Source organism: Mirounga leonina, unplaced genomic scaffold, assembly GCF_011800145.1.
Source record: "Mirounga leonina isolate KUSES-001 unplaced genomic scaffold, KU_Mleo_1.0 Mir_174, whole genome shotgun sequence".
NCBI lineage: Eukaryota > Metazoa > Chordata > Mammalia > Carnivora > Phocidae > Mirounga > Mirounga leonina.
Window position 1 is genome coordinate 58,427,707 of NW_023270451.1, and position 17,462 is coordinate 58,445,168.

The 17,462-nt window shown below is 41.6% G+C and overlaps 1 protein-coding gene across 10 annotated transcripts in view; it reads left to right on the forward strand.

The window, feature by feature from the left end:
• ST7 (suppression of tumorigenicity 7) overlaps positions 1-17,462 on the forward strand; it is a 236,086-nt gene that overhangs the window by 211,116 nt on the left and 7,508 nt on the right. For 7 of the 10 annotated variants that reach the window (XM_035020977.1, XM_035020978.1, XM_035020980.1 and 4 more), the window contains 3 exons: positions 4,388-4,538; positions 13,995-14,087; positions 16,757-16,896. In XM_035020977.1, the coding sequence (XP_034876868.1) occupies positions 4,388-4,538; positions 13,995-14,087; positions 16,757-16,896 (384 nt within the window). Of the gene's footprint in view, positions 1-4,387; positions 4,539-13,994; positions 14,088-16,756; positions 16,897-17,462 lie in introns of those variants that run through there. The other 3 variants (XR_004682077.1, XM_035020986.1, XM_035020985.1) reach the window with 3 other exon arrangements.

Here is a 17,462-nt window from a genome sequence, read left to right on the forward strand (position 1 = left end):
TTTCGGCCTCTTTCATACCCAGTTGTACCAAAGCACTGTAAACATATAAAAATTGCTGTCTCTGGTTATCTTTTTTTTCATTTGTGTGGCTTGTTTTTTTGTTTTTGTTGCAAGTCTAGAAAATATGTTTGTATTACATGTACACATACACACACATGCACATGTATACATATATATAGAGAGAGAGAAATAAAAATGACTTATTACAGAAAACTCGGAAAGCACCAAAAAAGCACAAAAGAAATTAATCTCCCATAAAATCAAATATTTAACCACCATTAACATTCAGTCTGTGACTTTACAGTGTTTTAATGCGCATATCTATTTTTTTTAGGTACCAAAATCATAATCTGTATGGTACCCTTACTTTTTCTTCATTTACTAATAGATCATGAATATTTTCTCACGCTAATATTCTTCCACTACCTGATTTTTTGGGAGGAACCTGATAGCCATCATCCAGATGTGCTAAAATTTACCTAAATGTGTTGAATTTACCTAAATTTAGCTAAGTGTGCTAAAATTAACCTGTATTTGCCTATTTTGTTTGTTCCCATTTTTTTCCCTAATGATTTCATATGACTTCTATTGTTGGTATTGTAAAAATCCAAAAAAAGGGGTATGAATTAATTCCTGGACATTAATGTCTATGTGAAGGTTAACTTTGGGATTATTTTCACTCAAATTGTTAGAGAATTTTAAGACCTTAGTAGAAGAGCATTGAGCAGTCACCTGGGGTAGCCTCCTGAAAGGTGAGCCAGCCTCTCTTAAATACGTCCATACTACTCAGCTCCTCTTTCTATGTTCTGACTTTGTATGTTCCTATGGACATAAGGAACTGGATTCTGACAAATAGATTTTGAAAGTTGCTTCCGAAACCTTTAGAAGCTATACTTCAAGATCAATGTGATTTGAGAATCTGGAAGGAAGTTAGAGGCAGGGTAGCAGGCAAGATAGCACGGAATGCTGGCCTAGCTAATAGAAGCCAAATAATTATTACAGACTGGCAGAGAGTGTTCTCTGATTTGCAAGCTACAGTTATTCTAATTGATTTCTGCATACTTGTGGATAGGGATCTGCCCTCTTCCATTTATTTTTCTCTTGACAAGTAAGATGTGAAATGTTGTTCCATGCCTTTCTAATTTAAACATTGCACATGTTGAGAACTGATCTTGCCAGCCATTTTTAAGCCTGGCCAAAAACATAACAGATTGTTGTTATTAGCCTTCGTCATCTGGTTAGAGCCAACATTTTGTTTGGAACTATACCGGAGTATAAATCTCCTTTATAGGCATAACCTATTTCTGCCATCAAGCAAATTCAATGAGAAGGTAACTGAGTGTCCTTGGTAAGTTGCTCTGGTTAGCATCATGAGGCTGATTAGAGCAAGGATGCTCATTTTGAGAGACTTCTTAGGAAGCGAGATTCATGTTCTTGAGGATCTTATGATTCAGCTGAGGGAAAAGATGCACAAATAACTAATACAAGGCAATGTATGAAAAGTACACATACACAAAGATCAGAGGCTGCTTAGAGGAAAAACAAAGCATTACCTCACGGCCTTATTTTAGGGCTGTGGACGATGATGTCCTTGAGGCCATATGCAGCACATTGAGCCTGCAAGCTGAGTAAACCATCTGTCTCACACACATGTGTACTATTTTCCAAGTATATTTAGATGCTCTGATGGCCAGTGATGCTTTTAAATGAATTCCTGTTTTATTACATTTATTGTAGCTTTTTGCCATATTATATATTTTCAGTCAATACTATAATAATAATTCCTACCATAGGTGTCTATAAAATTTTTTCATGTTAAAAATTATTTTAGTTACTTGAAGATTGGAAACTTCCATTGTCTACAGCAGTGCTTTCCCATAGAACTTTCTGTGCTAACAGAAATGTCTCTGCGTTGTCCAGTATAGTAGTCATTAACTACATGCCTCACTTGAGGACTTGAAATATGGCTAGTGGAACTGAGAAACTGAATTTTTTATTTTATTTGATTTTAATTGATTTAAATTCAGATAGTCACATGTGGTAGAGGTTACCATATTGGATAATGCAGATCTATTATATCTATTCTAATTATAAAATTATATAGGTAATTTTCTACACCCCATACACACAAGTTTTCTCTGCCCTGCCCCCTCTGTTTCAAGTCTACCCACAAATGTGGGCCTACCCACTTCTTCTCAGAGGCCCCTATTCCTGAAGGTTCCTTAGGCCAAGAGAAGAGTTCTCTTATAGATGCTTAATGAAATGACTTTGAAAGACTTTCCTAATCATAGAAATAAAAGGAATGGTAGTTTATACTTTTCTTTCAGCCACCATCTTATTCTCAGGGACTTGAAGAGATTTCTGTATACCTGGGACACATGCACTAATGGTTTTCATATTTAGTTGTTTCAGAGTTCATACAGCATGTTCTTTCTTTAAAAATTGACTATTTGGTAGGCAGGGTAGCTATAAATAATTATTGGAAACTCAAAAATAAAGCCTTACTCTAGGGCTTTTACTAGGCAAGAACATTTCCCTGTCCTTTGTTCTCCTGATGATTATTAAGAGTAACTGAATGATCTTTCTTCTCTTACTCTGAAACAATTAATACAATTTATAGCACTTAACAGGTTATATGTCTTTCCCATGACTCATTGCCTTGGAGTCTTTTAAGATCATCATGGGCGGTGGCAACATAGAGTATAATCGCTTCGATTAAGGTAACAAGATCACGAGAGGATAGTCAAATATCTCTGAACGTAAAATTCACCCTTATATTTATATTATGGTTGCTATTCATTATAAATGTAGTGCTGGTTGGATTACTAGGTAACTCAAAATTGTAATTTTTCCCAAAAGGTTTTTGTTCTGCACTGTTTTAAAACAAGATGAAGGAGGAAGGCAGTGACTTGTAGAATTCAAAAAGGGATCTGACCAAAAAGTCCTTTTGGAACTCATCCTTGAGGAGTTCCCATTAGAGTAATCACCACCTTCATGGAATGGTCTGGGAAGAGGCCTTCCAATGGAGGTCTTTCTGTCGACAGAGGGCCCTCTATTCCCACGCTCCCCACCCCCTCACCGCCAAGTGTGATGGCTATATCACTCTTCTCTGCTGCACTCTCGATAGGCTCTCTCACTTTTTTGAGGCCTGGGGCTTAGAGATTTTTTTCAGATACCAGACCCAGAGTGAGGAAAGTTGCATTTGCTGAACCAAGAGGCCAGTGTGTGTCCTCCTGGTTCCTGCTAAGCAAGTGCATCCCGATAGCAGATATGCCAACAGGAGAGGAAACTTAAAGGCACCTGCACGCAGTGTGCAAAGCACATAAAGCCACATGAGATAATAGAACACGGAGAGGTGTACCATGATCTCCATTCTGTGTAGCAGGATTCTTCCATTCTTCACCCTCTCATAGATAAATCTTCAGGCAATTGTTTCTGACATTAAAACTGTTGAACATCTCTTCTCCTAGACTTCCTTCTGCTGTGTTTGTCCCATTTTAATTAAACACATCCCTCCATCATCCGCTAATCTCCATTTTAAAGGAGATGCATGGGTTGTTGTGATGGTGGTTGGTGGTGATGGTGTGTATGTATGTGTGGGTGAGGAGTGAAGCCCAGGGAGAAGCCCGCCAGCAAAAAGAAGTTAATGTTTGCAAATATAAAATACCACCCTAAATTTGCTTCCCTTTCTATTCGGTAGTAAACACCAAAGAATCCATTCTGGCCCTGTGCTCCCATCTCCTTCGTAGAAGATAGGAATGAAGAGGCATAAGCTGAGGACCCTTCAGTCTTTGGGAAAGGATCTAAAAGAACAGTATAGTTTGGGGTCTGTACTGCTCCCCTCCCTGAGGTCTTCCTATGCTCGGGCTGCCACATCTCCTTCCTCCAGCATCTGAACAGCAAGGGGTGGCTCTTTTCACAGGACCAGGTCCTTCTCCTTGGTAAATCTGTATAGAAAAAAATAATGGGCAGCACTAGTCAGTCTCAAGTCTCTCTAGTATAGTGGGTTTAGTCTTATGACTTCTTAACCTTCCTGTGCCCATTTTATGTATTTTTGTTTCTGGTTACAAAATTATACCAACTTTATTGTGTCTTCTAAATTTTCCATTTTGCTGTTTGAGTCTATATATGTTTCGCTGATTAGAGTATCTTACCCTGAAAGCCTCTGATCTCCACTGTAGGAAAGTAGTAGAAGGCTAACTATCTATTAGCAAGCTTTGGGTTGCTGGATATTTTAGTAATTACCTTCAAATGTACTAACAAGGTTGCAGGTTTGATGAAATGCTTATGAGTGGTGGCTTTAGGGAAACCAACCTCTCTATTCTCAATATTGAATTCCAAATTACTATGTTTTAATGCATCTGTCTCCTGCCTTTTTTTATTTCAGTACCTCCTAGAAATGAAAAGCTTAATCCTCCCCCCAGAACATATCCTGAAGCGAGGGGACAGTGAAGCAATAGCGTATGCGTTCTTTCATCTGGCACACTGGAAGAGGGTGGAAGGGGCTTTGAATCTTTTGCATTGTACGTGGGAAGGCAGTAAGTAATTTTCTTTCTTTGAAACGTTTTTAAGAGCACAGAAAGATGCTAAAACTGTTTTTATCCTGAGTGTTCATGATGAATAATGATGATTTGCATATCTATAGCTCTTCTTCCCTGAAATGTTCCATCATGAGAGATGATGGTTAATTACTGAGACTCTTCAGTTCCCCAGTGGTGGTGGATGATACTGTGATGCCATCCCTATACCTCCAAAAAGCAAGTTTATGCAGTGGACGGGATGAATCTGGACTGTTCTGGCAGAGGAGCACTCTATAACTGGAAAACCTTCCTTGGGGACCTGGGCACCCCCTCAGCTTCATGGGAATCTTTGGCGTAGGGCTTGGCCTCGTGCTAGGCTCCGATGACTACTTCTAGATGGCCTTTCTGGGAGGACTGGCTGAAGAGCCACAGTTATCCTCCACTGGAGCTAGGGTGGCCAAACAAATGAGCAGCAGTTATACTTCAGAACAAGAGCAGTGACCACAGGACCCTAGTGTTGGGTGGCAGGTATAGCATTTGTATATTGATGGATAATGCCTGTTTGATGGATGTGGGGATAATCAGTCTGAGCATGTGCCAGGTACTATCCTTCTGTGTAAGGAGAGCAGACTTCAGTTGCGGGTGAGACATGCTCCCTGTCCTGGAGAAGCATCTTGTCTAGTTGGAAGGAGTAACCAGCATGCAGCAGCTGCTCAGTGATTTTTCCAAAGGGAGAGGTCAGTGGGGTGGAGCAGTCATGGGTGACTTTATGGGTCATAGGAGATTTGAACCAAGCCATGAAGAACTAGGACAGTGTCATAAGCAAGGACACTGTGCAAAGTGGTGGGGCTGTTTGGAAGAATGTAAATTGAGGGAAAAGGCCCAAAACTACAGATTATTGGACAAAATGGGTGTTGACACACTGTTACTAGTTAAGCAAAACAAGTACAACATGTAGTGTGGGGTGTTTTTTTTCCCCCTCTCATAGGGAAACAAAACAAGTATTAGTCTTCTGATAATTTTTTCTTAGTTCACTCCTACTCTGATCAGCTTCACAAAGGAATGTCTTTTTAATCCCTTTCACTCTGTTTATCTTCGCTGCTTCCATTTTCATTTTGATAATCTTCTGCTCTTCCCTTTTCCTGCCCTTCCCAAACCCAGCAGGAATCCAAATGGATGCAGGAAGGGGGGTGGGGGCAGCCAAATGGAATGGGGTAAAAGTAAGTTGACAGAGATGGGACTCAAGTTGCTTGCAAGATTTTTGTTGAGTTTTGAAAATACTGCTTTCGAGAATTTCTAGTGAGTTTACTTAAATAATTTACTATTTATAACTTGAGGGGCGTTGACTTGGTTGATGCTTCCACCCCCACTCCATTCTGTATAATAAGCTACTCCAGGTGCCCTGGTCTTGTTTTAAGACAGCACATTGTACTCAGGGCATGTGTGGGCTCGTGTAAAGTCCCTGTTGGCTTGGTTTATTGTTGCATTTAAGGTGTTCTACCCAAAAAAGACAAAAGGAATTTTTATTTAAACATGAAAAAGAGATCGAAAAAGCCCAGCAAGATTGAACATGAGAGGCCTCACCTAGGGTTAGTTGTGGAAAAAAATGACATGGATAGATTGGCTTACCAAATAAAGACATATTTATAGATTAGCATTTTGGAAACCTAACAAAAGAAGCTTACCAGTTGGATCTGATTGATAAGAAAGTTACAGTAATATAGAAAGGATCAAAATAGGCTAAAAGTTACAAAGACACGGTGTTAGGAATGGCATAACCATAAAAAAAAATCCCATGAGGAATAACTAGAAATTTTATTTGGAAATTAGTTACCCATATAATCAGATACCAGTGGGGGTGGGGGGAATGCCCTGGATCAACTGGGAAGAACAATGGGATTTGAACAAATATGAAGTGACTTAGTGAGCTCCGAAATCTACCAGGGTGGTAATGTTGGGGGAATATAATTAATTACCTCAGATTAGATGGGCAGAATGAAGAGAGGAGGTGAATTTTTAGACATAAACCAGTATAGCAAGACAGTCAGGGACCTCAAGGAAAGGGAAATTCTGCATTTGAACCTTACAGATAAATAGAAACCACTCCAAGGAAGTTATACTACTATTCAGTTTTTGGAAAGAAAGCTATACCTCAATTCTAGACAAGAATAGTGAGAGTGCTTCGTAGGCACTAAGTACCTTGGAGAGTGTGTGTATAAGTGGGTAATTTACTGAGGGTTTGCATGTCCGTCATTTCATATACTCTTCCTGACAACATTCTGATTTAGACAGTTGAGAGGTGGCCGCCTCCGTTGTTTAGGAGAGGAGGAGTCATTGAGACCAGCAGCTTGTTTCAAGTTTTGCAGACACTGTTGGTAGAGCCAGGATGTAAACTCAAGTTCACTTTCTCTTCAGTCTTCTTTTCTATAATACCGACTATTTAGACCTTTCCTGAATAGATTAAGCATAAGAAGATCGCTTCTCTCTGAAACATTTGCTTGGAAGCCTTCAGTTTACACTACTACTTATAGGCTCAGGTGTATTTATTCCTCTTCTAGTGTTTAGAAAGTTAATCTTTCTATATGAAATTATATTTTTGATGGTGAATATTGACTTAAACATTTTAAATATAGAATGAGCCCGATTTTATAAAAAATCAAATAATTCTACATATAAGCAAAGGAAAGAGACTGGAAATAAATATACCTTTAAGTGGATTTTAAGAGATTTTCTTTTTTTCCTTCATGTTTGTATTTTTCAAATTTTCTCAACAAGCATACAGATTTTTTCTTAAGGTTTTTATTTATTTATTTGACAGAGAGAGAGATGGCAAGAGAGGGAATACAAGCAGCGGGAGTGAGAGGGGGAGAAGCAGGCTTCCCGCAGAGCAGGGAGCCCGATGTGGGGCTCAATCCCAGGACCCTGGGATCATGACCTGAGCCGAAGGCAGATGCTTAATGACTGAGCCACCCATGTGCCCCACGTACATATTTTTCTACAAGCACAAATATTATGTGTATATCTGTATATACATATATTTATAAAAATGATGTTTCCGTACAAAGTTTTGGTCATTTTTAAAAGCAAAGCTATAAATCTCTCATGCAGTTTAGAAGAAAGAATGACCACTTTAACTTCAAACAATCACGTGTAATCTTTTGACATCACTTCTAGATCTGTGTCCATTCTAGGTTAAATTAAATGGAGGCATCTTAAATAGGAAGACTTGGATTACAATTCTGAGTTGGCTATTTATAGTGGTATTGACCTAACTTACCCAGTTTTTGAAAACTGTGAATCACAGATGATACTGAATGCCATTGCCCCACCCCAGATTGTCGGGCTTCAGGGCCCTTGCGTTGAGACAGCTACAGCGGTGAAGGGCTCCTTCTCCCTTCAGAGGTCCCCTGGACATCCTGTGCCTGAGCGCAAGAGGCTGCACTTCCTCCAGTGCACCACGTGGTGGCGCCTTTTGACATTGCCAGCGTCATAGTTTAGGTTTTGTCCTTTATATCTTTTTTTGTTCGTTCTGAAATTTAAGGCCATTCCCCAACTCCCTTCCAACTTCCCCTTTTCATTAGAAAGGAAATTCAGGGAGGAAAGTAACAGTACCTAATTTCACCAGTTCCCATGTTAAAAATGAGTATTCTTTTAGTTAATTGATCTTTCGGAGATTAAAAAACATTCTTCTGTCAAAAGTGTTGGTTTAGGAGTGGCGATAGAGATATATTTTTCTTTGCTTTTTAATGAGTTTATTATGTTGGAGCATTAGTCATCTTGTGGAATTAAGTGAGGTTCCCACCAATCAGGCTGAAATAACTCACATTTTTGATAAAACCCCAAAGTCCAGCTGATGCATGGCAGAGATTGTTTGGGTTTGAAACATATGGTGGTTAAAAAAACAAAACAAAACTTAGTCCTCAACCACAAATACATCAGCATTTCAAAGGTTTCTAAAATGTTTGATTCATCACTGTCCCAGCCCCTGAAATTACACAATATGTTCCTCAAAGTCAAGATAATCAAGAAAGGGGAAAAGTTTTAATTACAAGATTAAAAAATACATTTCTTAGTTCATTATACAGCTGCCATCTTATCTGAATTACACTTATTTTAAACACTGTAGGTTCTGGTTATCCTCACACACACACACACACATTACTGCAAGTATGAGTTGAATATACAAAACCTATATAAATGAGCAATCTCATTTGTACTGGGTCTATTTACCACAGTGTTGTGCCTTATGGGGCTCTATTTTAAATGGCACATCTTCTGTTATACCTATATTAAATACTGATGTGGCCTCATCTCCATCCTACCTCGATCTTTTCAAGCTCATTTTGGCTGTATTTATTTTATAAAGCAGGGTAGTCTGCTGACCGCAGCTGTGAACTTTAAGATTTAATTTTCTAGTTCTATATATCAGAAGACAAGTATACCATGGGGTAAATCACTTAGCCTTTCTTTGTTTCCATTTTTTTCCTCTTGACCAAGTAAGACTCTTTATTTTCTTTTTGGAGATTTTTTTCCCCAAAGAATTCACTAAATAATGTATAAGAGTTGAAGATGGTGTGTTTTAGGGGGACGAAGGCAGAGTATTTCCTTTGAGAGGAGAAAATGGCCCATTGTTGAAGCATAGGATGAAATTCTGATTCTAATTTATTCTCTTTGAACCTGATGGCAAATGTTCCTTGCTGTAAGATGTGGTCCTTGGGGCATTTCCACTAACCAGACCTTTCCTCTGAAGGACTGGCACCTTTTGGACTGCTAAAGAGAGATTCCCCCATCCCTCACCCCATAGATCTAATGCTAAATTTTATAATTTGGGAGAAAGCAATGGTCTGCTAAAGTTCCTGGTCATAGCTAACTTACACTAAAAGCCAGACTCCAGGTATCGTGTAGTGCCTCCCCACCTACTGCCCAGTAGGACCAGCTTGTCCCTTTCATTATTCCGACGTGGTGACTGACCATAATTTGGATCCACTTGAGTTTTTAAAAGTTGCCTCTTCCTGATTGTGCATTAATTCATGTATTCCTTTATTCGGTGAACACATACCGAGTCCCTCCTTTGTACCAAGCATTATGTTGGAGATAAAAGGATGAATAGTACTCTGAAATGCTTTGAGATAAACATTGTGTGTGCATATACACGCACACATCTGTTCATATATACGCACATATATGTACATTAGCACACACATCTATATGATGTGTAGTGTGCATACAATCAATGCTATCACGGAAGTAGGAACAGAGTGTTAGAGTGTTGAGGGTCGACAACAGGTTGGTGAATCTGCTATAATACTCCAGAATTTCTCTTCAGAATTGGAATGGTAGATCATTGAACCAAGGGAAAGTGATTATCCCGAGACCACAGAGCTAGATAGTGCCAGAGTATGGATCAGCACCCTGGGCTTTTGACTTTAGAATTTTTTATTATGGTGCTCAAATGCCTCACGAAGGACAAATAGCACTTATGGCCAGTTACCTACTTTACAGTCAAAGGTGAAAATGTAAAATTTGTTTTGATGATAATTTTCTGTTCTATCGTTTGCACTTCTGGTTGTTTATAAACAAGCAGCATTTTTACTTATAAGCAAGAGTAGGACCTGATCAAGAAAGTAGGAACTGTGGGTTTAGTAGAAAGGGAATATAAGGAGAAAACTAACTTTTATTGAGCCATCAGGCCCCGTGTTTAACACCTTAACATCTGCCACACTTAGTTCCTTTAAGCTTCTCAGGGTCTGTAGTATTCTCATTTTTACAGACAAAGAGATGGGACACAGACTAATGACCCATCCAGGCATATAGTTTTTAGCTTGGTCAAGTTCGGCCCATTGTTAGCTGTCACCTCCACTGCTTCTCCATTAGATACACACAGCACGGAGGTGCTATGGCAGGGAAATCTTCCACACAGATTTTCATGATTATTGGATCATCCGTCTCCTGCAGTAGGCCGTGAGCTCCGTCAGTGCAGGGACAATCTGTGGCTATGCCTGGTGCATGAGGAAGGCACTCGCATTTTGATGAGGTGGAGCTGGGATTCAAATGCAATTCTTGCTATTACAAGTAATCTATATAAAGTTCTCTGAGATCCTCTTTGAAAAGGCAACATAGGGGCGCCTGGGTGGTTCAGTTGTTAAGCGGCTGCCTTCGGCTCAGGTCATGATCCCAGGGTCCTGGGTTCGAGCCCCGCATCGGGCTCTCTGCTCAGTGGGAAGCCTGCTTCTCCCTCTCCCACTCCCCCTGCTTGTATTCCCTCTCTCGCTTCTCTCTCTCTCTGTCAAATAAATAAATTAAAAAAAAAAAGAAAAGGCAACATAGACAAAATATCACATATTATCTTCTATCCTTGTCTATATAGTGGGTAGGCTGAGAGGTCATTAGAAATCACTGGGAAAATAGGGAATTAGTTTGTTCCTGTATCCATCCTTCTGTCTCTTCTTTGATTCTCTTGATTTTTTTCTCCAGTGTTAGTTTAGGGTCTCTGGTGAGCCCGGCACTGACAGGTGTGGAGCCTAGAAAACGTGTCTGGTCAGGGAAAGAGATGGCATTGCAGTGCCTCAGACTTCACTGTGGGGGTCCTCTGTGGTCATAACTGACTCCCGGTTTCATTTTGCCCCTTCCTCAGCGGCACAGCAGAAGTCAAGGTAAGGGAGGTGATGGCACACAGAGGAAAATGCAGAAACGCCGTTCGTGTCCCATGCATTCACTCAGAGCGGCCCAGCTTTTTTGTTTTGTTTTTAACCAAGTGCATGTATATTTTTAATTCTTCTGAAATGTATGTTTTTCCAGACAAAGATTTTTAGGAGGTCTGTAGTCATTCATGAAATAGATGAAATTCGTAAAACAGATGCCCTTTTTCCCCTTCTCATTTGCACCATGAAACCCATGTGTTACTACTTGCGCTTGCAAAATTTCTGGACATTCAGCTAAAGCTGTGAGGTTCTTGTGGAGCAGCTACATGTCTTTTCAGTGAGAGGGATCAGGAGGTGGGAGGTGAAGCTGGCGAGGTTTCGGCAGTGTTCTTCCTGTTCCCTCCAGCCCTCCACCGCTTATCTCCCCCTCTGCTGGACCCTGCACAGCAGGGTGGGTAAAGGATAGAATTGCAAACAGAAATTGCATTTGCTTTTGTTTAGTGAAGCCAAAAAGCTTAATCTTATTTTATGAACTCAATGTAAATGACAGCTGACATGAGAAAGAGATTTTAAGAGCACCGTAAGCATCTTTTTACAGTCATGGAGGTTGCCATGGGGGGCCGGGGGAGGACAGTGCAGGAAGACTCTGTGTGTGTGTGTGTGTGTGTGTGTTTAAGTTGTATATAATCACTGTCTCCACCCTCTCCAGAAAGACCAGAACTGATTAGAAGAAAAAGACTAACTTGATGCACGGAATTCTGTATGCATGCCAAATACTGCTGCAAAAAAGATTTGGCATCTGAGTGAAAAGACACCAACCGACCATTAGATTTCTATGGTTGAACACTCTTAAGATCTTACTCTCCTATATTTCATTTAAAAAATTGCTCCCCGAAGTGCAAACTGACTTCAATTCTGAATAAAATTTAGCATTCAAATTTATAGCCACTTTGAAAACCGAGGGTTTATTTCAATCATGTGAACCTGAACAGATTCTTAATTACAGCAGCCCTGTTGCACATAGGGAATCTGGGTTAAAAACAAAACAAAACAAAACTTCCACGTAGGTTTTTCCACATTTCTGGGATGCTTTCATAGCAGCCTTCATTTATGGGAAATGGTATTAAAATCCTGCCATATTGCAGTTTAAATTTAAACACACTGCTTCCCAGAAGAGATTTTAGTGTATCCTATAAAGACACTAAAAAGGGTTTGGGGGGTTTTTTTGTTATGTAATTTTTTTCCCTTGTCTTGCAAACCTATCGAGAGAAACTGGTTCCTTCCGTGATCTATGTGCGTTAACAACCTGTGCCGAGAGCACCCCTTGCTCTTGTTGCAGCGGGCAAAAGTCATCTTTGTTTGCATGAAAGAAAAGTCTGATTGAACTAGGGTGAGCCTTTCATTTTAAGAAGAGTTAAAGTCTGGGGTGTTTTTAATGTTTTAATCTCTGTTTAAGAGGTTTCTGTTACAAGAGGAAAATTGATAACATTTTTACCTCAGCAAACTGCCAGCAAACTGGCTCTGCTCTAATCCCACGTTGATAGTGATTTATATTCTCCATGGCAATGTGCTCTAACGTCAGAGTGAGACCACTGTGCTGCGGACGGACTGCATTCCAAATGCTGGAATCACATACATAATGTTTTTACTTTTAAATAATATTCAGACACCAGAATAAATACCATATGTGCACTGATGCTGGTTACAATGGAACCTTGTCATGTCTTGTGAGGGAGAACATTCTTTGTTTCTGATTCCTGTTTGAAATAAGTATGCAAAAGATAAATATGTGCATTGATGGCATTTTGAGAAGGCGTAGGTAATTACCCAGCTGAGGATGTAGCTCTGATTCCTTGAAATACAGCATTTAAGACTAAAGAGATTGTTGTGTGCGCCCCCCCCAACCCCTCTTTGACACACACGAAGCCAAGGATCGTTACCTGATGTTGCCAGTGTAGGGTGCAGTTTTTATATTTTCTATCCACAGCGGGCTGTAGTTACAGGACATCTGTTGAAGAAGAATTACTTCGTGAGCACTGCGTTCATAGCAACAGTGAGACTAACATGCTCATGACATCGTAACAGGGGGAGTAACACATGTGATAATGGAGAGGGATGGATTGATTGGAAAACCATAATTCGGTGTGAGGCCTAATGTTATCTGAAGCCACAAAAGCAGAATTTAGGTGGCCTGACATCATCAAAACAGAGATAATCAATCTCTCCAGATCCATTTTTCCCCCCACATGATATTGAAGGTTGGAAAGTTTCATATAAAGTTTAGAAATACCTCCCGAGTCCTGCATTTTTAGATTTTTGTTTTTGTCCATCTTGGTTGGAATTCTCATCCACCTAGACATATTTTTTTAAATAGACATGGCAGAATGCCTTTCATATTTGTACATCTGTAACAGGCTTCAACAAGTCAGTTCACATTTGCTTCTTGGGGAAGCATTTCAATCCAGGTTTGTGTTCTTACCATCAGTTGAGCTATATTGAATTTCTGCTCATGACATTTTAATAATACTTTATAGATGAGGAAATCCTGGGCATTGAACTGATGGCTTCCCTCCTCCTCTGCACCCCATCCCCACCCAGTTTTGTGAGGTTTGCCCAGAATATATAGTGTGAGATTAACGTGTGAGTCATACATCATAACGCATCTCCGACAGTTTATCTGCACACAACTCAGAGTTTGGGTAACTCTTGCATCCTTTCTGGGAGTTCCTTGCAGAACTGTTTACCATTATAAAAATGCTCTCAAGCCTGTTTTTGAAACTGAGAAGTTATGAGACAAATATTGAACTTCTAACATACTGTCTCTCATTTTCAGCTTTTCGGATGATCCCTTATCCCTTGGAAAAGGGGCATCTGTTTTATCCTTATCCAATCTGTACAGAAACAGCAGATCGAGAGCTGCTTCCGTGTAAGTCTCACTTCTGTATTCCTCTCTTTGTGCCTGAACGTGGGGATGGGAAGAGGTGGGAATGATACATGTTTGTAATGTTCCTTGTCTTTTATTACTCTTCTCCCAAACCCTGTCCTTATTTGCTAGCATGTGCATTAAAGTGAGTTATGTGAGTGGGTCTGGCATCCTGCTCCTCCAAGGCTCTGCAGATTCCTCACAGGGAAAGACCTCCAAGCCCTGAAATTTAGATGAAGAGGCACCGTGCGCTGGTTGGCCTGAGCGCAGAGACCACTAGTTTGGGGTGGGTGTTCGAGGGCTGGTCCCCTGTGCGTGGTTCTGCCCGAGCTGCCCAGCCGCTCGGATGCACTCCACACAGACTGGAGTGTGAAGCGGAAGTGCTGCGGCCAGAGGGGCTGCAGACGAGTCAAGGATGGGAGGGCAGCGCCGGGACGGGGGCGTCATTGCCGGAGGCGGAGGCGTGGGGCCGGGTGGGCGTGCTCTCAGCGGCGGCCGGAGGGGTTTCCCGGGAGCCCCTCGTGGTCGCACGTCATGAGCTGGCGTGGCATGAGCAGAGCACACGTGAGCCTCAGCACTGTATGCGGCAGAAAGAGGGGGAGCCCTGCCCTTGCGACCCTGACGAGCTAGCAGTCTGATAGCCCGTGCCGCGCGTGCGAAGTATGGTTCGGTTTGCTGTAATACAACATTGTTTTGACAAGTCCTGCTAAGTAGCTATTGTCAAATCATACTGTATGCAGGGATCATGTCCAGGCTCTTCGGGTAGCCCTGACTTAGGACATGCTTTTCTCTCTCAGATACTAAGCTCCAAATTTTGGCTAGTCTCTCTTCCTTGTCCTCTCTCCTGCCACCTCCTCTCTTTGACCGGCCCCAGTTAAATCCTGTCTCTAGCTCCAAGGGATAGGGTAAGTCTGGAGCCCTGGGTGCATAGTAAATGGTCCAGTGCCAACATTATTGAGCCTGTCCTGTCTCCCGCGTGGTGGGATCTGGGTGCAGCACGAATTGCTGTCTCAGACTGAAGCAGCAGGAGGTCGCTCCCTTGTTTCCTCGCTAGCCAGAGGCCATGTCCTATTTGTTGCTTAGGGGTCTGGGAGAGCTCTGTGATGTGTTGTTGCTCCTTGCCCGAGTTTTATTGTGAAAAAGGGTCTGGTGCCTCACACTGCGTTAGATTCGATTTCAGAAATTCCTGTTATGGGCCCACGCTTTACCTTTGGACTCCCGCTTCAAGGAGATCCTTGTTAAAATTTGTTTCTGGTAAGAAAGGCAGTTTTCTGAAAAGCACAGTTTTAAAATGTTTTAATTGAGTCCAATTAAGTTTCCATGGGAATAGATTCACTTTTAGAACAAGATTACAGCTCTTAAAAGAAACTTTATAGGAATAATCTTTATGAACCCGAAGTTGAAAATTATGACTCTCAGTTATTTAATTGAATGCAGTGGTCCAAAATCTGATCTCCCCTCACAATCTTTCGGGGGTTGGGTGTTGACAGCGAGGATGGCGTGGATACCAAGAGCACCGACTGTTTGGAATGCTCCCCACATTTTGCACATTCAGAGTCCCCTCGTCGGACATTAGGGCCAGAGTGTGCCTCCACCCTTCCTTCGAATCCCAGCAGGTAGCCGCCCGGATTCACGTGTGCAGGCTTGTCTCTGCTTTGTCCCTCCCTGCCCCTCTGCCCTCAATCTCAGGCCCAGCCAATTATTGTTTAGGGCTGTAAATAATGGGAGCTAAACAGTCGAGGAAAGGCCTTTAGATCTGGATTTCCACTTGGAACCTTTCGGTTCGAGAGGCAGTTTCACAGTCTCTCCACCACAGGCCAGCCCCAGCTCCCCTGGTAAGCACCCCACCGCCCGGGGGGTGGAGGGGCTCACAGCCAGCCAGCAAGCAGCAAGCGGGGAGTCCGCTCTCTTGGTGTTGGCGCCACCTGCTTTTTGGTTTCCCTAAGCCCAGCAGTTGAAACTTTAAAGTTATGAAAGGTGTTCTGAAGAGCACCAGTTATTTATTTTTCTGGTGATTGTGAGATTGTTGGAAGTATGTTTATCATCAAGAGTCTCCTACAGTGGTGCCAGATGACCCCCGTAGCCTTGATCTCCAACCTTTGCAGGTTGAATTGGCCAGCATGTGAGGTCCTTGCTGAATGTCTATCAGGGTGGCTCCCTCCACCGACATACTTGAAGTGGCCAGGAAAAAATACAAGATAAACCAATATCACCTCATTATAATGATTACAAAATTACAGGAAGGTCAAAATCTAGAGAAAGGATTTTTCCCCCCAGTATATTTAATTCTGGATTTTCTGGGTTTTGCACTGTGAACATGTATTTTATAATGTGAATAAGGTTTTGTTTTATTTGTGTTTCCTTTTGAGAAAGCAGGACTATATATTAGGCAGAGATGGTGTTACTGTTCCCCCACAGATGTGCGACATCCTCAGATCAGCCCTATCGTGCTTCCCCCGTGGAGCACTAAAGCTCGACTGTGGCCTCGGGAGAAGCAGATAGGCAAGCCAGAGGCCGGTTCAGAGGGTGGCGCTGGTTCATTCAGGTGCCCTGCCCTTTGTGTTCCCTAGAGGCTTCAGTCACAGCTCTGCAGAGACCGTCCCACAGACAGAAATGCCCCAAGAACGCATTTCACTCTGACACTCCTATTTCCCTCTGGATCTTCTCCACAGCGTTCCATGAAGTCTCAGTTTACCCAAAGAAGGAGCTTCCCTTCTTCATTCTCTTTACTGCTGGATTGTGTTCCTTCACAGCCATGCTGGCCCTCCTGACACATCAGTTCCCAGAACTTATGGGGGTCTTCGCAAAAGCTGTGAGTATTTGCCAAGAGGGAGCCTGAGGCCAGGGGCCAGGGAAGCCAAGGGAAGCAGCGGGAGAGAAACAAAGGAGTGTCGTGTAGGAAAGGATGTGCCTGTATTGATCATTTGCTCACTGTTTAATTTTCGTCTTCATCAGTGGAATCCAAAAGTTGAAGGCCAGTGAGAAAGTGTAGGTAGTTTGTTAATGCATGCCTTGCCTCATTTCACACACAAAAAATCCCAGATTTCAAACAGGTATGAAGTCTGAAAGTATTAAATAAATAATTAAGGGAATCCTAGCAAATGAAAAATGTGTGGGAAATTGCTCCATTTTCTGTAAGTTGAACGACATTATTTCTAATCTTTAGATATTGTGGGTCTTTCCTTTAATAAAGACAAGATTTACATTTTCAGAGATTTAAATAAAAAATATTTTCATGGCTTCAAACTTTTGGCTTGTTTAGGGAATGAGCTGAGAGGTTGTGGAGGGCTTGTAGTGAACAAGTAGATTAAGAACTTTTGTTAAGTATACGGACATGACATTCAGAATATGGAAATCCAGTGAGAGCCTTTCAGGAGG